The following is a 26070-nucleotide window of genomic DNA, read 5'->3' as shown; positions in this document are numbered from 1 at the left end:
CACTTCAGCCTAGTGACAGAACAAGACCCCATTTCAAAAAAGAAAAACCATATTTATCTCACGGAAACCTCATAATAATTCTGTGCAGAAGGTAATACCCAGATGTGAAAATCAAGGCACAGAAGAACAAGGCCACACACACAGGTAGTGAGTGAGCCAGCTGGGATCAGAACCTGTGTGGTTTGGCCCCACAGCCTCCTCTCTTAGCCTCTCTACTGCCACTCCTGATATTGTTAGACTGACTTGGAAATAATTCTCATTTCTGAATTTTAGAGGGGTAGATTGAGAAGGATCGATTGATCACTTTTCAGTCTATCTGAGAATATCAGATTGGTCAGGCTATGGCCCATTGATTCCCTTGATAAAGGTAGCATTTATAAAAGGCCATGGAAGAGCTTTGGGACATATTTAATGGATATTGTCAGCAGAGAGTGAGGGTAATGGGTATAGGATCAAAGGGCCTCTTATTTCTCCCAGGCAGCTTTTCTCAAGATGTAAGCACTAATGCTCTATGGAATCTGTTGTATGCAATAAATTAAACTTTCTCTTAGGCATCTAAAATGGTATTATGAAAGTATTATCCTTGGGAGGATTGAGGAAATAATTGCTAAAACAATTTTTGATATTCTGTCATTCAGTTGACGAAAGGATGCCTGGAGATCCATCCATTTTCACTCTCCTGGGATCATTTTAAAGCTTCAGCAACACCAATTAGTCAAAAAACAAGCTCTTGTTTCAAATATTTTCACCAAGTGTTTCCAGAAATTAACATAATTTTTTAAAAAAATCAACATGAATAAACTCTCCTAGCAGTCTTATTAATTTTGCCCAATTATTGCTTTACTGCAGAATTTCTTTATCCTAGCAACAATTTTTGACTCGAAGTTGTAAGTTTTATATGTTGTTAGAAATTCAGGTTAGTGCACAATGATTAGTACAGAGCTTGAAAGTGTCTGTATTTGACCAATGACATGGAGACAGCCACTCTAAATGAGAAAGAAAAAAGGAATTGTATTTTTCCACCAACGCAGAACTCCAGGGGTCGTAAAATAACATACCATAATCAGAAAGACTTAAAATGTTAATTATCAGGTACTTCTTACTAGAGATAGTTTTGAAAATAAAGCTATAAAAGGTTTGTGCCTAATTATGTAGCTGGACTAAATGGATTTGGTGGCACTTATGCAATGGTAATCACAGTTCATATTATTTTCAAATTCATGCAAAAAGGTTTGTCTCCATTTAAACATTTGGGATTATGATCTTACTCATTAAATATGTTAAAGGTTGATTAGAATTGTTGACTGATTTAATCAGCAAAGCAAACCCTTTTTATAAAAATAGAAGATTTGTGAATGATTATTTTAAAAAAATCTTCTGTAGCATTTCTAATATTTTGTTTTTACAAAAATATATACTTACACAATTTGGAATATAGAGGGAAAAATGTAAGGAAGAAAATGGGAAACACTCCCGAATCTCACCACCTAGAGATAATCTTTTAACAGTTTGATTTTTGACAGCAAGAGTGAAATTTATTTTAATTGTCTTAGTTTGGGTTCTCCCAGAAGCAGACCCTGAGCTAAGGATTTCAGTACAAGCGATTTATTAAGGTAGTGCCCCCAGGAGAAACCAGCGAGGGTGTGGGGGATGCCAGATGGAGAAGGAGAAGAAACTGAGCAGAGGTACAATTTTAGATGAAAGGTCAGGCATACCGTGATCCCACCATGGGCTCTGGAGCATACATTCTACCCTAGAGATTGTCTCTCTTCAAGGTAAAGAATATCCCATACCATTCATTCACTGGCTTTGGGTCATACGCATGGGAGTTGTAGAACTTGCATGTAACTTCCGACTCTCTGCATTGGCAAAATGGCTCCAGTGCCCAAGGGCAGTGCTCTGAGAGTGACAGAGGTGAGCCAGTTGCAGCAAAGCATTGATAAACCTAGAGGTGCGCACATAGAACTGACAAAAGGATTCAACAGTGTCAGCCACTCTTATTTATGCTAGGAGGCAGCAGATCATGAATAAATATATTAATATTGAAAGATAGACTTAGAGGCAATAATGGTAAGTAATTCAGCATTGTGATTTCATCTACATTTAGCTGCTGATAGTAAGGTTACTAACTTCCATTGATTGGTAATAACTGATTTGATTCCCTGTTGTAGAAAGTAAGGCACATCAGGTAGGGACACTTGCCTTAGGACTGGAGCTAATTTTTGAGGTTAGATACCACCCATCATGGACTGGATTGAGGAGTAAAAATGAAGTGCAGTTGCAAAGTGGGGCAGAGTGAGTAGCAGGATCAATTCTCAGGTCTTACGGACAATTCTAAGATAGTCAGGAGAAAATTAAGAGTTACCTTGGGAAAGATTGGGAATAAAGATAAAAGGAGAAGAAAAGACAAGACTAACAATGCCAGAGGCTGGCCTGTCTGGACTGGAAATTCTGAGAAAGGAGAGGAAGCCATGGTGCAAATAATCCAAAAGATGAGCAGTTGGAAATTTATATTTGACATATACAATTATGTTACTGTTTCAATTTAAGAATGGGTATTCCTGATATAGTGGGAGTTCTTGTCAAACCAGAGAAATGTGGAACCACTGGGATAACAGTCTCATGAGGATGGAAAACTCAGTCTCTCCTGCACCCTTCTTGACCACACACCTTCATCCTATTCTTCCACCTGTGTTGGGAACTACCTTTTGGCCTTAAATGAGACGCCTCTTCTTGAGCTTGCTTCTTGGTTGACTTAAGCATCCCCTTAAAAATGGGAGAGAAAAAGTAAAGGTTTTAGATAAAACAAGGAACTCTCAGCATTTTTAAAAAAATAGTAATTAATGGAATAATTTTTACAAATTGGCATCAAACTAAATACAGATGCTAGTAATGTCAACCAAAAAGACCTTGGATGAAGTAAGGTCATAAAGATTCACCTTCTGAATATTACACACGTTATTGTAAGTGATTTTATATCTAGGGAAAATCTAGTGCTCAGCTAACTGATCCTCTTTCAGTTCATTCCTGTCTACATGTCTTGGCTCTTTTCTGCTCTTTGCCAGGAAAGTCCCTTCTTCCTTTATTCCACTAATCAAGTTCCCCCAAACGTGGCATCTTCATAATTTCTCCCCACCTGAGCAGAATTAATTATTATTCTATGACACATTATAATACTTTTATTAGAGCACATTTTTAGACTTACTGTGCTGTATGTTTTATGGTTTCTAGTTTATGAGGCTTTATTCCCCCCTCCATCCAAACTGAGAACTCATTAAGAGCAAGGAAGATATGCTGTCTATCATTGGGTTCACAATGCCTGTTATCCAGGGGCATGCCAGAGCTCACATAAGCTCAATTATACATAACTTCCCAACATTGCTTTCAGCGATACCGTGTTAGTAGCTCAAAATCAGCCATCACTGGAGTATTTACGTCAGAAATTAGGAAATGTTATAAATTAGGACCCACCTGACCAAGAGTCGATTGTTAAACTTTTATCAGTGCATTGCCATTAGAATCCTTCTGCTCCATAGAAGATACTTCAAAACTGTTGAATTTGAGGCTTTTAGGATATAGAAAGGGAAATTTACCTTATATTCCAGGGGTCTCATTAATTTAATTTGTGGCATTATCATTTTTAGTGGAATCCCTGCAAGTATTAATTATTGTATGTTGTTATCACTGCAGGCTATTAACAAAGAACGTTATAAGTTTGTTCCATTGACTAAAAATGTGAACATCTTTTTCTTTCCTTAATATTTGGCTTCCAGGGTGGAGTTTTAGTAAAAATTACAGAAATGTGTCCTCCTTTGAACTGCTCAGAAAAGGATCACATTCTTCCTGAGAATCAGTGCTGCCGTGTCTGTAGAGGTAAGTGGGCTTGGTGGTGGGCCATGCTTGGGGTGAGGCTAGGGCTGGCCTTGGGGGGCATGAGAGTTTAATGAATAGTATGATGGTAATAACATGGGTCCAAAACTCTGCGCACTGCTCCTTAAAAAGTTGCATATCTTATTTACCTCTCAGTCATAGTCTCCTCAATTGTAAAATGAGGATAATAATAGTATCTACTTTGTAAGACTGCTGTGAAGATTAAATGGAATAATGTGTAAGCACCTACCATCATGCCTAGCATGTGACAAATGTTCAATAAATGATAGTTCCTATAATAATGCTAATGATAGTTCTTACAATAATAACCATTATCATCATTATTACATTTTTCTCATGAGTGAGATTGGGAAGCATTCTTTTCAGCTCCGTCTGTTGGGCCAGTTCCCATACTCTGGTAGAGAATGATGTATGGTGAATCCTTACTCATAGGTTAGATTGTTATGCAATATTTTTACTCCCTGCAAGGAAAAATGCATCAGATAAATAACACTTGGTTGCTAATTAATTATTTGGCAGAAATGGTTTTGCTTCATCTTTGTGGAATTTCCTTCATCCCTAAATTTATTCCTTATTTAAATCTTTATTTATTATTATTATTAGTTTAGAGTTAGAGTCTCACTCTGTCGCTCAGGCTGGAGTGCAGTGGTATGATCATAGCTCACTGTAACCTTGAACTCCTGGGCCCAAGCAATCCTCCTGCCTAAGCCTCCCAAGTAGCTGGGACTACAGGCATACACCATCACACCCAACTAATTTTTAATTTTTTTTTTTTTTTTTTTTTTTTAGAGACTAGGTCTTGCTATGTTGCCCAGGCTGACCTTGAACTCCTGGCCTCAAGCAATTCTCCTGTCTTGGCCTTGCAAGGTGTTGGGAGCACAGGCATGAGCCACCATGCCCAGCCTATTTTTATTTTTCAATTGTTATATAATAGTTGTGCATATTTTGGGTGTACATGTGATCTTTTGATACATGTATACAATGTGTAATAATCAAATCAGGGTAATTGAGATACCCATCACCTCAAAATTGATCTTTGTGTTGGGAACATTACAATTCTTCTATCCATTTTGAAAAAGACAATAGTTTATTGTTAAGTATAATTACCTTACTGTACTATCCAATAAATTCCTTTTATCTAACTGTATTTTTGTACCCATTAACCAAATTCTCTTCATATTCCCTCCCCCTTTCCCTTCACGGCCTCTTAAATTGATTCTTATGTCTTAAAACCCAGCTCAAGTATCACTTCCTCTCTGCAGCTTCTCACCTAAGCAGAATTAGATGAATTAGGAGAACCTAGGATTTGTTCAAAATCTTAAAAAAAAAAAAAACCAGTTAAACTCATAGGTATTATTTTAAAACTATACCTACCATAAATACTTCAGATTCTCAAATACCCAGTAAGTGATATCCTTTTACTCTGAGCTTTGAAGCTTCCAGAGTTAAGGAGGTCCCTGCAGCATAGCAATTTAGCTCAGGTAACCTCATATTTTGCTTTTTTTTCCTATCTTTTCTGTAGCAGAGGGGTGGCAAAAATTCTTTATAAAGGGTTACAAAATAAATATTTTTGGCTTTGCCGACAAGAGGTTTCTGTTACAACTAATAGAAGAAAGTTAGCAAGAAAGCAACACAGATCATAGGTATATAAATGGGTGTGACCATGTTCCAATGAAACTTTATTTACAAAAACAGGTGGCAGCCTGTAATTGTTGACCCCTCCCTTAGCACCTTCTGGTATATGAAAATGTTGTATGTTTCACCATTGCATGTTTTCAGCTTAGGCTTTCTGTGTTTGGTCATGAGAGCTCTGGGCTTTGGTAAAATTCTTAGGAAAATTTAGTATGTTGGTAGCCAGAAATGGCCCCTAGAATTAGTGATAGGCTATGACATCAGAATATCTTCCTTGATTTATCTGCTTTCATGGCTATAAGATTATCTGCAACTGGTATGCTTTAGAAATACCTAAAGATTGAGTGGAATTTTCAGAGTGATGCATTTATTGGTTAGATAGAATGGTTAGGTAGGTCTTATAATTTAATGCAAAATCCATCACTTGCTATTTGTTGGGGTGCCAAGTGAGACTCAGTTTATGTAAATCCTTTCTGATTTATGGTTTCATTAGAGCAGAATCACTGATTAGGCCACAGAAATTCATGAGGGATTTCATTACCCTGACCCAATTTGCAATAGAACAGGTGCCACTGCTTCTGTTAGCAATTGTCTGGAATGTGTCCATTACCAATGAAGATGCTGAGAGATGTGACATCTCATTGACAAGAAGCAGACATACAAGGTTCCTGTTGCTAGCAAGCGTGGCATTTACCAAACCTGACTCAGCTTTGAGGGAAGAATGGGAGGCAGGAGGAAGACTTCGTAGATTTGATCTTAGGCAGCGCCCATCTATGAAATCGAGGGCTTTCTTTTTCATACCCAGTTCCTTCTCAGCCAGGAAACAGCCAGCTCTTTTACTTGGAAGCTAATTGTTTTCTTCGGAGGTATGTGTGTGTGAGAAAATTATTTTATGCTCTTTGACTGTTCTACATTTGGACAGGAACTAGAGCATGTCTTCAGAAAAAAGGTGGTGGGAGGGTCTTTTCCCGGGAGGTAGGTGAATTAACCATTTGGATTTCTTCTATATTACTCCCATCTCAGAATCAGACTCTGAAGTAAAGGAGGCAGCATTGTTGACTGAGGCCCTTTTCAGAAACATTTACTATCATGACCTGCTTCCTTCTTGTTGACCCACAGCAGAGAGAATCCCAGAACATCCAGCCCACTTGTCCACATGCTAGGGCCTGCTCTTCCCATCAGGCAATCAGGAAATGAAAGGCATATTTAGTGAGATGTCTCTTTTTCATGAAACCCTGCAATTTAAATGACAATTAACAAAGAGCAATACAGATGAGTTCAAGAGTCTGTCATCTTGAACTAAGCCCCCCATGAATTTTGCTCCATATCTCTTAATTCCATCTTTAAAAGTAACATAATCGTCTCTCACAATTTTATGAGAAATACTTTTCTTCTTTATCTTCTGTTTGATTTTTGCCTTTTCCTCTGCATTTCGGAGCGGACTCACAAGAGGAGAAGGGGGTTGGACAATTACTATTCTGACAAGACCTGGAAAGCCCAGCGGACTTCTAAAGCAAATTATTCAGTTCTTCTTGCCTCCTCCCCTTCTCCCCTTCTCTGAAACAGAAAGTAATGAAAAGGCGAGAAACAATCAATTTCTATGTAAAGTGATTTGTATCCTGCATATGGAAAGGCAGCATCGTTTGCTTTGTGGACTGATTGTCCACAGACTGGTTGGCAGCAAGGAAGCAGAGAGGTGGGACCGAGATGAGCTGAAGTGCGTATTTTAGGGAATGAGCACTGTGGTATGCTATAGCTGTACTGCTTCTGCCACCCTGGTGTTATTGATTACAAAAACCAAAGTGGCTGTGGCCTTTCGATACCTGCACCGAAGGCCTTTCAATTAGCATATTTATCATCTCTCTCTCACTGTGACCATCCGGTCATTCGTCTGAGAGAAATTACCCTCTGACGGTATCATTCCTTAGAAGTCTAAGTCAAAACCTTTCTCATGCCTGCCTGGAGAACTTGAAGTTTTCCAAGGTTTATTCTCTTTAGGACTCTGATGAGTCACCTTACCTGGGGAGACCTAGACTGGGAATTTGAGAAAACTTCCAGAGAGTGGATTTTGCTTCTGATCTCAATTGCTTAATTATATAATATCCATAGGGCTCTCCAGTCTTTTTAAAAATAACATTTATTTTAATGATCACATTTTATGAATTGGTTATTTAAATACAGGAGACAAGGTAGGGGTGAAGATATGTTCCAACCACATAGAATGTTTCTGTCATTGTCATGTTAATGAATGAATGATATTATTTTCAGCACTAGCTGATAGGCTTTATATATTTTACATATGAAATAAGGTTAAAACCCATTTTTTCTGAGTTATAACTTATTTCCTCAAGTTATAGCTTGCTAGCTTGATTATGAAGTTAATTTTTTTAAACTGAGTCTTACCAAATTTTCTCATATGGTTACTGTCCCCCACCCCACCCTTTATTGACTAATCAAGATGAAAGATACAGGCTACATCTTTACATTTGATTTTTTTCTTTGTTTGAATTAAACCTAAGACTTTAAAGTTAATAAGAACAGGTTCTGACTGACTTATGTTGTTCACTGTATCAACAAACTGGTCTCCAAGCTAGGGGCTCAGATACCTTGCCTCTTCAAATTTTGTGTCATGTCAAATGTTGTGACTAATTCCCTTGTCCTTTAGGGAAAAATGAACATAACCAAGTAAAAGGCGGTTTAATCCACAGGGCTGTTGGAGCAGCTGGGACACCTGTAGGAGAAGAACTATAGAATTGGTAGGGAAGAAACACGCAAAGGGAATCAAGGTGATGGATACTGGCAGGGAGAGGCCACTTTGTAGTTTGTGGGGCTCACGGTCTCAGTCATACAACAGCACCACCCAGAACAGCCTTAATCACCACTGCAGCTTTTCTCTGATACCTCAGGACAGTTTGTGCTGGCAACATGAAATTGATTTACCCTCCTCTTTACCTTGAGGTAACGGCTGTAGCAGGAGCCTGCCCACTTGAAGTGTGAGGCCATTAGGTGGAGAAGGGGAGTGTGCACTGGAATAACATCTGGGCTCCTGCCTGGGAAGAAGTAATAAAAGCATCAATATAGACCCAGCAGAAAAAGATTGCTCATGAATTTCTGGTGCTCTCAGTTAAAGGATGAAAAAAAAAAAAAGTCAACAGTATTGACCATGCATTCTCAGGACCACTCCAGGAAAACAGACCCATCATTTGACCCATCCCGAAATTCTTGAGATACTCCTCAGTGTTTTATTCCCTTCATAGTCAGCTCTAATTGTATCTTCAATGTTGCCAATGACGTTGGAGGATTTTGCTGCATGTTTATGACTTCTAGTGTTGGGAAAAAGTTCTTTCCGACATCTGTTCCAAATGTGTTTATCTGTAATTTTAATTCAGGCTCACTTGCCTTTCATCTGGCCTGGACGGAAATTAGTTGAGATTATTTGTACTGTTAAAGATTTTATGCCCTTCAATTAAACCCTCCCTAAGAGGCCTGGCATCAAATGATTTTCCCCCCACCCAGTCTTCCTCATTGTTTCGGGTGAATTTATAATTGAAATGGTTTTAGAGAAAGGATTACAGGGAATTTGAGAAGAAAAGAGACCTGAGAAAAAGGCACTTAATGAGAGTGTAAACTAGTGCCTAAATAGAGGAACTGGCAGTTCACAGATGGACCAGTTCCTCTGCATATTGATAGTTGAGATCTGATCAAAATCCCAGCAACTATGGGCTAAAGTGGACTGGAAAGACAGGGCTGTATGCTCAACTTTTGGGGCTGGGAACAGAGGACAGTCTTAGTGAGTACATGAATTCGTGGCCCTAAACGTGCTACAGTGGATCAAGGTCTATGAAGCTTCCAGAAGGAGGCACATTTTCCCAGAGAGAAAACCTGACACTAAGGCTAGGCTGCCTTAGACCTTAAGGGAAGACCTTTAAATGTTGGCTACTGTAGAAGAAACCAATTGCTTTCTAAGCTAGAACCTGTGAGAGTTGGGAGTTCAGTCTCTATTAGGCCTGTCGTGATGGCCCTACCTTCTGTCCACAAAAGCTTAAGGAATACGCTCACTTTCAAGCGCCCAGGCTTCTCCTATGTTATGTGTATTTGTTGTGGAGTACATAAAGGCATCCAGTTCTCATAAAAGACCTTTTGGCCATATCCTTCTTAACCAGTCCATGGGTGGACCTGATTGTACATCTGAGGCACATGGAATATGCTGCCCTCACTATACCATTGCTCCTTATATGAATTTCGAGGTTGGGTAAGCAGTAGTGAATGTGAGAGGTATTGACATTCCAAGATTTTAGAATAGAGGACTCTGGAGTGCACTTTTAGATTGTCCAGGTATATAATTTCAAAGGTAACCTGCCTGACCTGCTGGGGTATACTTTAGGGGCAGGAGATTGAGGAACTATCAGCGACCCATTTATTCCTTGTTGTGGAAGAAGTTACAGGAGTGAATCATAACGATGTATGTCCATCATTGGCTGCAAAACCAAGAGATTAAGCAGAATCAGTGATGATTCCTCGAAAATTGTAAACAACATAGAGTGGGATTTGGAGAGTGGCAGTGTGGGGGGCCTCAGTGTAATAGGCAGAGCTTATTATATGCAGATTAGGCTAGTGAATTTAATGAAAGTAAATCATTTTACTAGTGTTACTGGTCATTCATGGCAACAGAACCCGATACAGGACCACCACGGCATCCAAATTTTAGGCTGCTTCCAACCAGAGGAGAAAGTGTGACCCCAACATTTACATTTTCTTTCATTAATTTCTTTGTACATATCATGGGCCCATGCTGCTCTAAGCATTTGTAACTCTTATTCTTTGTCCAGCCAGCCTCACTCATCCTTCAAATCTCTTCTTTAAAACGTTGTGTTAGGTTTCTTCTCTGCATACATTCCTAGAGCACCTTGCCCCTCTCCGTCATGATATACCCTTGTAACCCAATGCTCAAAGACAGTCACCCTCTGCTAGAATGTAGGACGAATGAGGGCATGTTTATGGTATTTTTTGCTATATTCCTATTGTCTGGTATAATGCCTGCACATGTGCTAGGTGCTTAAAATTTGTTGTTCTTAGGAGAACAGTGGAAGAGGACAGTGATTAAGAACTCCACCCTCAGTTGGACTATGGCTCTGTGTACCTTCCACAAGTTCACTACCTTCCTTTAACTTCAGTTGCCACATCTGTAAAATGGGGATAATAATTCAGCTTCATATAATTGTTATAAGATTAAATGGGATAATGTATGTAAAACACTTAGCCAAGTGCCTAGCACATAGTATGTATTCAACAAGTGTTAATTATTGCTGTTATTACATCTGTAGCAGATTATTTGGGGTTCTCCAAATTTACTCCTTCTTCTTTCTTCTTCTTTGGTTGGCATTCCATTTCTCCCACTAGGATCTGTGTCCTGCTCCTCTCAAGTTTCTATCTATTATAGTTTTTTGTTATCTTGAAATGATTTATCCTTCTTTGAAACACTATGACATTTTTTCCTGCTCACATCTGACTTAACAAAGATTGCCTTGATTGAGGCCATAGGTGGTTTATTGCCCCTTAGGGATTGTAATTTCTCTGTGGGCGAGAATATCTTAAACATTTTTGAAGTGTCTCCAGATAATTATGTGGTGCTGCAGCCCACAGAGTAGAGGCCCCATAAATATTGAGTGAATGATTATTCACTCACTTGTGCAGAAAGGTAAGTGGGCATGGAATGAATATTGCTTGAATAAAGGCCTCCATTAATTTAAAAAACACATTTTTGAGAAGAATGGTTAGTCATAATCAAAGCAGATTTGACATGAAGGTCAGTTTGTCTCACCGGCCCTTCACTGTCCTTGAAATACAATTTACTCAACTCCTGGCATCATGGTTTGACATGGCACATGCTTAATAGAAACATACGCATTGGAAAATCAACACTGTTTGAAGGGCTTTGTTCCAGGCTGTCAGATGCATATGGAAAGAAAAGGACAGTTAAAGTCTCCTGGAAATAAAGAGAAAAGAAACACAGACAAGGAATACGTGTGATAAAGGATGCACATGTGCCATTGAGTCAAGTTTCCTAATGAAGGAAAATGTGACCATTTAGTCTAATTATTGATCGATTCAGACATGGGAAGTGAAGTCCAGGCTCCTCCTTTGGAAGAGAGACATGTGATGCCTAAAAGTACCCCTTTGGTAGGAAAAACATCAAGCACTACTTGTTTTAATGATTATTGTAAGCCTCTCAAGCCCTTATAGAAGTGTTGTCAACTGTCAGAGGTTTCAGATTTCCAGCCAGTTAGACTCTTGCTCTGATTTTTGACTAAGGCAATCACCAGTTAACAGGTCATAAGTAGTGAGGCTGGATGTAACTCATCTAGGCCTATGCCTCTACTCTCTAATGTCCAAAAGAGTGGTTACCTCTTTCACTTTTCATCACCAGGTTTTACTATCTGAGAGGATATATGACATAGTGAGAAGCACATGGGCTTTGGAGTTAGCCAGACCTAATTTAGAGCCCTGGCATCTCCACTTACTACCTAGAGATTTGTGAATTTGTACTTTTTACCTTGAAGTTGAGGATAACAGCATTAAGTTATTTTGAACTTTAGTCATCATTGTTGAAAATATCATCATCATTATTAGTTGCCACCATTGACTGACCTCTTTAATAGGTATAAGGAACTGTTTCAAGTGCCTTACATGGATTAGCCCATTTAAGTTTCTCAACAACATATTAAAAGGTGTATATTATTATTCCCATTTAAAACATCCAGCATGCCAGGCATATTATAGGTGCATGAAATTTATCATTATTATTTAATAACAATATTATTATCTTTCAGAATAAGAATTCTCCAAATATTGTTGGTTTAAAATTTTATTTCAAAGAAAAATAGTTCTAGAATGTTATCACTGAAAGGAATTGACTTTATCTAGTGGAGTGATTTCCATATTTTTAAGCCAGAAACTGTAATTAACATGATCAATATGGGCCAGGCACGGTGGCTCATGCTTATAATCCCAGCACTTTGGAAGGCTGAGGTTGGCGGATCATGAGGTCAAGAGTTAGAGACCAGCCTGGCCAACATAGTGAAACCCCGTCTCTACTAAAAATACAAAAATTAGCCGGGCATGGTGGTACACGCCTGTAGTCCCAGCTACTCTGGAGGCTGAGGCAGGAGAATCGCTTGAACCCGGGAGGTGGAGTTTGCAGTGAGCTGAGATCACTCCACTGCACTCCAGCTCGGGTGACAGAGTGAGACTTCGTTTCAAAACAAAACAAAACAACCATGATCAATATGTCAAAAATATAAAAGCATAACTATTCTATTTGAATCAGAGGCAGAGGACTTGAACCCTGTATAACAACTCATCTGTGCCTAGGGCCCTGAGGAACACAGTTTAAAAATTACTAATTTCAGGCTGGGTGCGGCGGCTCACGCCTGTAATCCCAGCACTTTGGGAGGCCGAGGCAGGTGGATCACGAGGTCAGGAGATTGAGACCATCCTGGCTAACATGGTGAAACCCCGTCTCTACTAAAAATACAAAAAATTAGCCAGGCATCGTGGTGGGCGCCTGTAATCCCAGCTACTTGGGAGGCTGAGGCAGGAGAATGGCGTGAACCCGGGAGGCGGAGCTTCCAGCGAGCTGAGATCGCGCCACTACACTCCAGCCTGGGCAACAGAGCGAGACTCCGTCTCAAAAAAAAAAAAAAAAAATTACTAATTTCATCTGTTACCCATATACATACCTAGAAAAGCAAAGTGATTTATACTGTTTGTTAGCTGCAGACCCTAAATTATAAATTAGATCTCCTGACTTCTAGATCCATTGTTTTCTATGAGATCACAGTATGTGATATAGCATAATTATTGTTTACTAAAAGTACTGACTTAAAGATGATAAAGCCTCTTTATATACTTTATCATATTTGAACTTCGCAAATTTTATGGTAGATATTACCTATTCCTTCTAGTTCACCTAAAATGCTGCATAATATAGAAACAACTTTCTGGAACATTTGGTGGATATGGCAGTAAGAGGGAGAAAAAAAACAACAACTGGAGACCAGAATATAGAAAGAGGGTGATTCCGTTGAAATAAGCCAGTACAGTGGAGTTGACATTCACGCTTAGTGCAATTTCTAGTCTCTGGTGATTTAAAATATGGCTTCTAATGGACGCTGTGTAAGCAGACAGGAGACAGCCTGGGGCTAGTATGAGAAACATATAAATCAAGAACTTTAAAGGGTGAGTCCCTCCATGGGTGAGCTAGGAAAAATCCACTCTGCCCAAGGAGACTTGCCTGTCAGTCTTGACTCTAGATAGAGGTCTAGAGGAGAAAATCTTGCGTTCCTAAAAGCTTAGGGCAAGACTTTATTCCACCTGTGTGGCTCAACCTTCAAGCACTAAGACAAAAATGTAGTTGAAAGTCATCTTGGGTTGATAGTTCCCTCAGACCCCTGACAGAAGGAAACACAAATCCTCTCTGAAGAAATGCAGTTTAAAAACCAAAACCTCAAATCTCACACATTAAATTCCAAAAAATATGAGCTTACAGATAAAAGAATAACTCAAAACACAAGAGAATAAGCTATCATGCGTGCTACTCAGCATAAACAACAAATGGCAAAATTAGATGCGCAAAGCCTGAAGATATTAGAATTACCAATATAAAATATTTATATGTAAATGTTTAAAGGAATTTTTTAAAAAGGAAATTTAAAAAATGAAGGAATAAGAGACTATCAAATTTGACTAAGCAGATTGAAAAAGAATCAAATAGGATTCTAAAAATAAAAATACAGTAAGTGAAATTAAAAATGATGTGGGTGACACAGAATATAGCACAGCTCAAGACAGAATTAATAAACTGAAAGATACATCTCGAAATGATACAGAATTCACCATAAAGGAAAAGAAACAGAAGATATGAAAGCAAGTCTAAATAACACAGATGAGAGCTTGAGAAGAAAGAACATTTATCTAATTGGAATTCCACAAAGACAAAATAGAGAAAAATGTGGAAAGGGAATGTTTGAAGAGAGAATATCTAAGAATTTTCCAAAATGATGAAAAATTTCATCATCTTTCAGATTCAAGAATCCCCCCAAATCCTAAATACAAATACATTTATACCTACATATCTTAGATTAAAACAGAAAAATACAAAACAAACCCCAACCAGGCTGGGTGTGGTGGCTCATGCCTGTAATCCCAGGACTTTGGGAGGCCAAGGTGGCGGGGAAATCGCTTGAGCTTAGGAGTTTGAGACAAGCCTGGGCAACATAGTGAGACTTCATCTCTCCAAAAAAAAAAAATATATAAATAACTGGGGGGCCTGGTGGCCCACCTAATCCCTAGTTCTAGGTGACCCACCTAGTCCCAGCTACTCAGTTGCCGAGGTGGGAGGATCACTTTAGCCCATGAGGCCGAGGCTGCAAAGAGCAGTGATTGTGCCACTGCACTCCAGCCTGGGCAACAGAGTGAGACTCTGTCTCAAAATAACAACAAAACCCAACCTAACACACAAATAAAAAAGATCTTAAAAGCATCCACAGAGAAAGGGGTTGCCACATATAAAGGAATGACTATTAGATTAATAAGTGACTCAGCAGCAATAATAGAAGCCAGAAAACATGGAATGACATTTTCAAAATGTTGAGATAAAATAACTGTATACCCAGTAAAACTATTTTTTAAGTATGAAGATAGTCTAAAGACACATTTAGACAAATTGAAATTGAGCACAGTCACTATCAAAAGATACTGAAGGAACTTCTAAAGGCTATATTAGGAAGAAAAATTTCTTGGAAGAAGTAGCAGGGAGCAAGAAAGAGTGTTAAGCAAAGAAAATGTTGAACATGTGGCTAAAGAATATGCCCCAGGAAGCATGTTTAAGAATGTTTTTTAGCAGCTTTGTTTGTCAGTGAAAACCTGCAAATAGCTCAAATGTCCATCCATAGTATAGGCACACCCTGGAGATATTGTGGGTTCAGTTCCAGACTATGGCCATTAAGCGAATATTGCAATAAGTGAGTCACACAAATTATTTTTGTTTCCCAATGTGTTTAAAAGTACAGTCCGATGGCATTTTACTCACTGGAATGTCTTTCAAAATTGGTGCTGATCCTCCTGTTTTGTCAACTAAGTTTATATAATATTCTAAATCCTTTGTTGAATGAATGAACCCATAGCTAAAGGCATTCACGTGGATGAATAGAGAAAAGCACACCATAGTATAATAAAAATAAAATGGATGTTGGCATGGATGTGGTGAACAGGGAGCACTTCTACACTGCTGATGGGAATGTAAACTAGCACAACCACCATGGAAAACAGTGTGGAGATTCCTGAAAGAACTAAAAGTAGAACTAAAAGTAGAATTTGATCCAGCATTCTCACTACTGTGTATCTACCCAGAGGAAATGAACTCGTTATACGAAAAAGGCGCTTGCACATGCGTATTGATAGCAGCACAATTCACAATTGCAAAAACGTGGAACCAACCCAAATGCCCATCAATCAGTGAGTGGATAAAGAAACTGTGATATAGATGATGGAATACTACTCAGCAATAAAGAGGAATGAATTAATGGCATTCACAGCAACCTGGATGAGATTGGAGACTATTATTCTCAGTGAAGTAACCCAGGAATAGAAAACCAACCCTCATATGTTCACATTCATAAGTGGGAGTTAGGTTATGAGGATGCAAAGGCATAAGAATGACATAATGGACTTTAGGAATTTAGGGGGAAAGGGGCATGGGATTGAGAGGTAAAAGACTACAAATTGGATGCAGAGTATACTACTTGGGTGATGTGTGCACCAAAATCTCACAAATCACCACTAAAGAACTTATGTAACAAGACACCACCTGTTCCCCAAAAACCTATGGATATAAAATATTTTTTAAAAAAGCATACCATAGAAGATATGTACAGTAAGATTTCCCTCATATGAAGTTTAAAATGGGCAAAGCTAAATGGTATATTGTTTAGGCATAAACACAAATATGTAGTAAAGCTATAAAAAGCTTCAAGGGAGTGATTAGCTCAAAATTGAGGATAGTTATCTCTAGTGGCTGGGAGGGAGATTCATTGGGGAGGTACAATTAAGCAGTTTTGATAATCTGCTTGTATTCATTTTATTTTATATATTCATATATATTAATTTTATTACTTTTTGTATTATAAATTTTAAAAGAAAACAATTATAAAAAGAGTAGTCATGTAAGAATGTAGTGAGAAGAGGATGCAGGATCAGCATGGATAAAAGCATTCAGGTAGGAACAGCCTCAGCAAATTTGAGTATGGGTGGAGGAAAGCCTCTTATGCCTGGGACAGCCCAAAGTTTCCTATATCTATTCTGCCACTCTCCTATCCAGTTTATCCTTGCATACTGCCAAAGTGTATTTTCCTGCATAGTGACATATAATAAAAAATGTTACAAACTTTATTTTGGGGAGTTACTTTATTTCCTCCTTTTCTGATGTACAGCTTTGTTTTTTCTAGGTCATAACTTTTGTGCAGAAGGACCTAAATGTGGTGAAAACTCAGAGTGCAAAAACTGGAATACAAAAGCTACTTGTGAGTGCAAGAGTGGTTACATTTCTGTCCAGGGAGACTCTGCCTACTGTGAAGGTAAGTAAGCTATTTAATGAAGTCACTTGTGAGAGGTTGACTAAGAAGTGTATGCCTGGTAGATGTGGTTAAAGAGTGAAAACTATCACTTGGCTGTGGTCCTATGCAATCCTATAAGAAATCATATCAATTGCTGAGGGTTCTCTGTTCTTCTGGTTTATCCATGCTGCTCAGTAGCATGAGAAAGCAAGACCTTTGAAGGTAGTTAGGAAACACAGCAAAGAAACAAAGGCAACAGGGACATATCAAATCCCATGTTCTGCTGCTGTGTATATAACAATCACTAGATCAACCATAGACACTCATATTCTGTTTTCTTATTTGGTGAGATTGCCATCTTCATATTTAATTAAATCTACATGGTGGATTCTGTTTTCGAATGATACTTTGACATTAACTCAAACTAGGCTGCTGTCTCCTTGACCTGAGAAGATCAGGTTTTTATTCTTTTTGGTGGGTGTCTTAATGACTGATTCATGCATTGCCAATTCCCAATCTCTACTAAAAGTCACAGTGATGGAGGGACTCATAACTTTGGCACATGGGCTGATGCCATTACAATGGGATGGTGGTCTCAAGCATCAATGACCCACATTTCTGCCCTAGAGAGAACAACTCCTCTGTCTTAAGAGAGCACCGTTTTTTCAGGCTCAGTACTGCAACCTGCTAGTGGTGAGCACTGCACATCTCTATAACCTTAACATGCCAGAGGAGTGGGAGTTAGTTCCACCTGGTCTGTATGTATAGTATCATAATATCTGAGCCCATCCATTTCCAACGTGCTCATGGCTCCCTTCCACCAGTTTGCAAAAGCTTTAATAAGCAAAGTGATGGCTGGGCTATTTTTCTGTTTGTTCTGCTTCCAATTATTCCTGTTGTCTTCATTAATAATATATTGCACCATGATGATTTGGGTAGTTGTCTTCAACGAATGCTGCAAAATCCTGGTCACTTTCCTCTAAGTGGTTTGGCTCTCAAATAGGTCAGGTATTCTAAAGGTAAAGACAGTATTTCCTGTAATGGTAAATAGTAATGGTGATAGTAACGGTAAATTTCTTTCTTGTCTGCTATCTCATAGTTGACCCTTGAACAACACGGGTTTAAACTTTACACGCCGACTTATACATGAATTTTTTTCAACCAAACACAAGTCAAAAATACAGAATTCATGGGATATAAACCTGCCTTTATGGAGGGCCAACTTTTCCCATACAGTGGGTTCTGCAGAGCCTACTTTGGCATTTGAGTATGTGTAGATTTGTGTATACACAGGGGCCTAGAACCAATTCCTTGCATATACCCAGGAATGACTATATGTTGTTAATCCCTGCTTAACTTTTTGGCTTTGACTAAAGACCTCTAGTCGTCAAGAGGATGTATCTTATTACTACTAGAGACCAGTACCTTGTAGGAACCATCTGTTTTTTTCATTTCTTCTGGAAGACTTTCTTTGTTACTACCATAATTTGTATTAACAATATATTCTAATAATATGTGATAATTTTGTCTTCTTATTTTTCACCGTTTTTTTTTTTTGGCTTGTTTTATGGATTTGAAGTTTTAAGGAGACATGCCACTTGGGAGAATGAAACTGCCCCTTTGCTTATGAACCTTTCATCTACTCTTTAATACATCTTAGTTATTTGTTAATTTGGGGTGATGGGAGTATCAATTTCAATACTTCATATGAATATTTATGTTTAGATCTTACCTTATGCTATTTTCTATCAGAAAATTTAAGTAATTTTAAAAATTAAAAATGTGAATATTCCCACTATTTACCATGGAAAAATCTTGTAAGCCACATAATGGTCTAAAATATTTACTTTCTTACCTTTTCCTGTATGCAGGGATAGACTTCAAACAATTATAAAAATGATAGAAGAAACCTCAAAAACAATGTGAATCCTGATTATGCCACTGGCAGACCTTTTAGTTGTTCGTTGAAATCAGCATAGCCACCATTCCTGGTCCCACTTCTCTATTGAGACCCGGCAGAATATGGGAGAAAACTGCCGGTGCTAATGCTGTTTGGGATTCTTTGATTCATGTCTCATTCATATCATTTTTTATTACAAAAGACCGGCTCCATGAGGAGCCATCTGCAATATCAACCTGCTCTTTCTCTGTGAGGCCTTATTTTATAATGTTGAGTGGATTTTAGGTCTGAATCACTGTTTTCTTGGGCATGCTCCTGTTTAGCTCAGTGTATGAGCCTGGCCTTAGGCCAGTTTGCATTGTGGTGCTATTGCTGTTGGGTAATGGCAATGTGACTGGGCTTCAGTCATTTCCGTGTTGTATGGAGACTTTCCATAAGCTCCAGGGGATGTGTTCTTGGAGAGAAGGATAGCACCTAAGGAGAAATGGCTAAACACTGGACCCCTCCTAGCATGTAGGAACATAGCTCATGGGTTAAAGCAGGGGTCAAATACTGGGCATCCGGCTGGGAGGCACAGAGAACCCATTAGAGTGAATGCCAACATTTAGAGCAGATGCCTTTCTCTCATTCCTTCTGCCATCTTCAGCATTTGAACTTTGATCTTTGGGCTTATGTTTCCATGATTGCATGATGACTTCCACAGCTCTAAGCATGGTACTCTCACAGCAGCATCCTAAGCAAGGAAGAGAGGAAGGCGCAGGGCTTAAAAACCTTGTCTGTGTGAGGTTCTGTCATTTTATGCTCAAAGGAAGTCCTTTGTAGAAAGTCATTCCCCCACTCTACCCCTATTACCACCATAACCACATGCAGAAGACTTCCTCTGTGTTATTTTTCAGACCCAGGTTACATCACTTCTATCTTCACCACACACACACTTCTAGACAAATGTTTGAGAAAAGAGAATGAGATGGCTGTCACTGGTTTGGGCTAATTGTGTTATTCCCTGGAGCTGGAGAAGAGGTTTGTCTTCATGAAACCAAATGAGCTTTGCCGGTTACCTCAACAAAATAGGGTTTTAGCAACCATTCTTTGATGATTACATTTAGATGAATTAAATGAGATAAATGGTCATGGAGGCCATTTCCCCAGCTCTCTCCCAAGAATTGCCCTTTGAAGTGATCGGGTAGACAAGCTTACAGGTGGCCAAGTGCCTCCTAGGAACAGAGACTCTCTGAGGCTGCATTCATTGTCTCTCCACAGCCTAGAAAGAAGTAAATACTTATGAGCTGCTTGAAGCAAGTTATTTTTACTTTGAGTAAATGGGATGAAAATGACTCATACGATAAAAGCCACAGTGAACAAGACTGGCTTGCAAATTAAAACAAAATATTACACACATCGTCCAGGCCATCTTAAAAAGCCTGTTCAGCCTCTCAGTGGAAAAGGAAGCACAAAAGGCTTTCAATTTCCTTAACTTCCTAAGGTAGAAGCAGAGAGGTGGCGTATTATGGGCTCCTGCTCTGTAGAGATTGTCGTGGAAACTGCTGTAGACAAGATAGCTGAACTCCTGGCCAATGAATAGAAGATAATAAGAACTTTTGTCAGGTATGATACAATTCACAGGAGGCTGTTTCATTTTGCCTCTTCTGACTTCAGCAGGAACATTCCCCATTTTGAAAACTGCTCTAGATGGATTTTAATGTTTTAGGAATCTTGTCGGCTGAGGCTTTTTCCCTTTGTAATGACATTTTCAACAGGTTGGTCTTAAGTAGTTTCTGATGCATTAGAAGTAGTGTCTGAGGAAAGTATAGCAATAGGGGTCCTACTCTTGAATTTGGAGTCTATCTAGATAGAGTCTCATAAACTTTTTCTTCCTGTAATAAAAAGTTACTTAGAAGCATAAAGAACAATGTAATATCATACACATCATGCCATCTGTCAGGTGGGGAAAGCACTACAATTAACATTAAATGATAATACCTTTTACTTGCAGAGTGTTTTGAATTTTTCAGACTCCTTTTATATGTTACACTTTTTGAACGTTACAATAAATCTGTGAGAAAGTTGCAGCGTTGGCCACATTAACTCCATTTTATGAGTACAGACAAGGGGATTCAGAGAAATGAAGTAAAAAGATCATCCTCAACTCATTTCTACTCCAGAGCTTTCTGCCTGACTTAGCTGCTCCCTCTTCTTCCACTACCCACACTGTTCCAGTACTGTGCTAGTGTTCAAAATGTTGGTTACCCTCCTGATTTTGCCGACATCAGTTTTGGCTAATGAAATGTGAGTGGACATGACATGTAGTTTCAGAGTAGAACCTCAAGGAGCTTTTGCAGAATTCCACATCATTCTCTTTTCTCCCTGAAACAAAAACTGGCAATGTTCCAGGTCAGGGCTTCTCCTTTAGCTGACATCCCAGAATGAAGATGACATGGAACCGTGTGACAACTGACAGGTGATGGGTATGTGGCATGAGTGAGAAATAATCTTGTATGCCACTGACATTTGTAGGATTTGGGGGTGGGGAGTTATACTACCTTGTGCGTAATAGCATAAGCCTACTGATATGTCTCCCCGAATTAATGGATCCAAATCTTGTGGGTTCAGAAGGATAGCAAAATTCAGAGCTCACAACTGAAAGTAGTTTTTAATAGAACAAGCATTGGGAGTTATCAAAGTACAAATTGTTGAGTCATCAGGAGTTTGCTCTGGCACTGCTGCCAAGCAACAGATTTTTACAGACCACAAGTTATAAAGTAGTGTTTTGTCATGCCAAATTCAACATGGTAAATGGATTTCCCAATTAAGATGATAATGAAACAGTGCATGTCAGAAATTTAGCAAATTGTCTGGTATTCACTAAATATTGACTAGATCACAGTTATTATTACCATTATTATTTACTTAAATCATTAATGTTTATGAGGATCTTTCTTGGAATTGCAGGAGTGTGTGCTCATTGAGACCAATACTTTGAGAAAGAGAAAAAGACCAAATTGGCAGGTAGCAGGGGAGAATACATTTAGATGGAAGGACTAGGGTTCATCAATTCTTCCAGGTGCATATTGTTAGCAGTGGGGCACCAAGCGTAATATTGTATGGGTGAACTCGTTCCTTCCTTGGAAAAACACAAGTGGAATTGTATTCAAGGAAATATTTTGGAAAAAAATGACCTGAATTGGTATGAATTTAATAATTTCATGTAACAAAACTGACATGTCTGAAACAGAGCAGCTGATTAGCAAGGTGATTTATAACTTCTTTCATATGACTAGAGGTGGTGGTGAAGGGTCTGACCCTTAGAATGGTAAGAGGCTGGGAAAGTGGTAGAGAGATCAGAGTTCAAACAGAACACAGCCCACAGAATAGCTAAGTGGGTAGATATTTACTAGACGTGGAGACTAATGTGAATGTACTTCTATAGAAACAAGATCCTGCAAATTCTTAATTAAGAGATTGTGTAGGGGAAATGGGCTAGTTTACTTAATTACACTTCTAATTATCCAATATTTAGGTAACTTCTTTTACATTTAAATATTTTGCATTTTATAAAATGTGTGAAAATCATGATCTACATAGCCCAGTTTCTTTTCAAGTGTGGGCTTCAGTCTCCTAAAGTTCTACTTTAGACAGCAAAGCATTGCTTTAGTCCATTCATGCCGCTGTAACAGAACACCTGAGGCTGGGTAATTTATGAAGAATGGAAATTTATTTTCTCATGATGCTGGAGGCTAAGAAGTCCAAAATGAAGGCGCCAGCATCTGGTGAGGGCCCTTTTGATTCATCATCACAGGTGGAAGGCAGAAGAGCAAGAAGTGGGCAAGAGGGGGCCAGAACTGGCCTTTTTATATGAGGGCAGAGCCATCATGGCCTAATCACCTCTTAAAAGTTCCACTTCTTAATATTGTTACAATGGTGACTAAATTTCAACATGAATTTTGGAGGGGACAAACATTCAAACCCTAGTAGAGATCAAAAGCCTCTTCTGATTGGTCATTGTCGGGAAAACCTTAATTCTTAACTCCTGCTCCCATTATTTCCAGGTATTCAGAATGCTTGAGATAAGAATACCTTGGGGTATCTTTTTTTTTCTGTTTTCTCATTAGCCTGCGTCACTAATGGAGAGATCTTCCAGCACCCAGGTATCTGTCAATCCCCACCTCCCCTTTCCAAGGCACAGAGATTCCTAGCCTTTGCTTTGTTCAGGATAACTAACATGTCACCTTTCTCCCAGCAGGAGATGCAGCTGAGTCTTGTTCCTGGGCTTGGCTTTTCTCTGCCTCCGCTTTGTTATTTCCTAGGCTACTTAGCCAAAGTGCATCTATTCCTGCTCTCCCACCCACTTGAAATTTTCTTAATCACCACCTCCCCACCCGCTGCCGCCCCCTGCCCCGACACACACACATGATTTTCTTCTTGAAAGTATAACACAAAGAAAAATAAAGTTCAAATTCAAATCCTGGTTATTCCACCTAGGTTAAAAGAAGGGGTAAATTCCTAAGCTCCGTCCTTAGGAATGAACCCCAGTCAAACCAACTGGGACAGTGGTCAGGATGGAAGTTCAAATATCACTGTTTTGTTTTTGTTTTGTTTTGTTTTATTTTATTTTATTTTTTTACCATGCTTCATGCTTCAAGAATTTATTTGCAAGATATGTGCAGAATTTTTAGTTATTTCTTTGTGACAGAAGTGGTGTAGGCATTGATGAGGTTTTCCGGCCAGTTCATAGAAGCCCAGGGGGTAGATATTTACTAGACACAGAGACTCATGTGAATGAACTTCTAGGGAAACAAGACCCTGCAATTCTTAGTTAAGAGATTGTATGGGGGAAATGGGCTAGTTTGCTTAATTATGCTTCTAATTATCCAATACTTAGGTAACTTTTTTTTTTTTTTACATTTTTTGCATTTAAATACTTTGCATTTTATAAAATGTGTGAACATCATGATCTATGTAGCATCGTGATCTTCATGTAGCTGAAGTATTGTACTACAAAGATATCCTGAGTTCCAGGGTCTTGAAAACAGAGAATCAGATGCTTTTCTCCCAATTTTGGGTAAGGGTACATCCACTTAGTTGCTCAGGTCATAAGACATAGACATCGTCCTTGATTCCACTCTTTTCTTTATCCCCAACATCTGCTACATCAGAAAGTCCTGTTAGCCTTACTTCCAAAATTAATCACAAATTCACTCATGTCTTGCTGTCTTCACCACTACCACCCTAGACCAAGCTTCCTTTATCTTTTGGCTAGTGATCCCGGTAGCATCCACTCTTGCCCACCATAGTCCATCTTCAAACATATTTAAAGTGAGCTTTTTAAGGTATAAGCAGATTATGCTACTCTCCTGTTGAAATTTGTCTCAAAGCTCCCATGCCTCTTAGAATAATACCCAAATTTGGTCCTGTGTCAGGCCCTATGTGAACTGGAACCTGCCTACTTCTCCAAATTCATCTTGTTTCACTGTCTCCAGTGTTCACTCTTTTCCCATCACACTGGAATTCTTTGTGTCCCTCCAATAGGCCTGTGCAGTAGTTCTTTCCTCAACCTGGGAGGCCCTTCACTCAGATCTTTCCAAATCTGCTTTCTAGGCCTTGTTCAATATGTAGTTCAAATGTCACTTCTTTAGAAAGATCTCTCCTAACCACGCTGGCTAAATTAGCCCTACTCGTATCATCAGTTACTCCCTATACCATTTGAGTTTGATTTAATGTATTTTCTTTGTAGCACTTATTCTCTAAAATTGTGTTGTTTTCATATTTGTGTTTTTCTGTTTAAAGGTTTATTATCTGACTTAACCCCTTTGGAATATAAACTGCATGAGGGCAGTAATTTTATTTTATTCACTATCTCTAGCACCTAAAATAGTGCATGGTACATTATAGACACACAAACATATTTGTTTAAAGAAAGAAAGGGAGGAAGGAAGGAAGAAAGTGCTTTTCTGTATCTGACACTGTTTTCTTATGTCAAGTTCATCTTACTAGCATTGCTCACGGGCTGCTTTTTAAAGTGCAGAGTTTGTAGGTCAGAGGCTGCTTCTGCTCACTTTTGCTAATACTCAGTTCATGTAATGCTGAAATGCTGCCTGTTAACTTTATTCCATATGAACGTCACTGCCTTTATTTGCTACAGAATGCCTTTCCTTCACTACATGACAAGAGGGTAGCTGTCCCTTCATTTTGATGAAAAGATTACAGTTTTTCAAAAAATCATTTTATCAGCTGCTTATAGAAAATAGGTTTTCTATAGATTTTCAAATGGATGTTCCTGGTTAACACGTGGCTCCCCTCAAAACCGTGATTTAGGGACCCTGGCTCCTTTCCTCTTGTGGTTCTAGCACGGGCAGTATGTGCCTGCCAAGGTCACCAGGGAAGGGGAAAAGAATGGAAGGTTACCAGTGGGAGGTTTTTATGGGCCAGGGCTGATCACATTTCACTGACCAGAACTCAGATGGTGGCTATATCTAACTGCAAGAGAGGATGGTAAATGTCATCTAGCTGTGTGCCCAGGAGGAAAGAAAAATCTGTTTTGGTGAGTGGTTTTTTGATCTTGCCAGCTTTTCCAGTTATTTAATGAAAAAAAAAATCTCCTCATTAATTATAAGCTTTTTACTTTTTATTTATTTCCTTTTTCCCCATAAATGAGTTCTAGCTTCAGTTGATTGTGCTGAAGCTTGCTCACTTGGAGACCAGATAGGATTTGACTACTTAACCATGGCCCTTTCACTTTCCTGTTGCATTATCTCCAGGCTTCCCTGTGGCCCCCACTGTATCACCTCATTTGGATTTGTTCTATCCTCAATATTCCTCATGTCTCAAGGTGACCCATCTCCTTTCTTTCCAAGCAAAATTCACAGTTTCCCACGTGCTACAGTTATGAGTTTTATGCTAGAAAGAAAGCAATTCATGGAACAAGCTTACACACATTTGTAAATGATGGATATCCAGCTAACATTACCAGCGGTAAATGTATTCTTTAAAGAGGATGCTTGTTAATTAAGAAAGTCTTCAAACCGTTAAATTCCAAGC

At 38.8% G+C, this 26070-nt stretch overlaps 1 protein-coding gene across 2 annotated transcripts in view; it reads left to right on the top strand.

The window, feature by feature from the left end:
- LOC129008432 (protein kinase C-binding protein NELL1) overlaps positions 1-26070 on the top strand; it is a 931522-nt gene that overhangs the window by 287252 nt on the left and 618200 nt on the right. For both annotated transcript variants that reach the window (XM_054440696.2, XM_054440695.2), the window contains exons 11-12: positions 3774-3873; positions 17028-17156. In XM_054440696.2, coding sequence (XP_054296671.1) covers positions 3774-3873; positions 17028-17156 — 229 coding nt within the window. The remainder of the gene's footprint in view (positions 1-3773; positions 3874-17027; positions 17157-26070) is intronic.

This window comes from Pongo pygmaeus, chromosome 9 (genome assembly GCF_028885625.2).
Source record: "Pongo pygmaeus isolate AG05252 chromosome 9, NHGRI_mPonPyg2-v2.0_pri, whole genome shotgun sequence".
In the NCBI taxonomy this organism is placed as follows: Eukaryota; Metazoa; Chordata; class Mammalia; order Primates; family Hominidae; genus Pongo; species Pongo pygmaeus.
The sequence above is the reverse complement of the archived record's forward strand: the minus strand, read 5'-3'. Positions and strand labels throughout refer to the sequence as shown.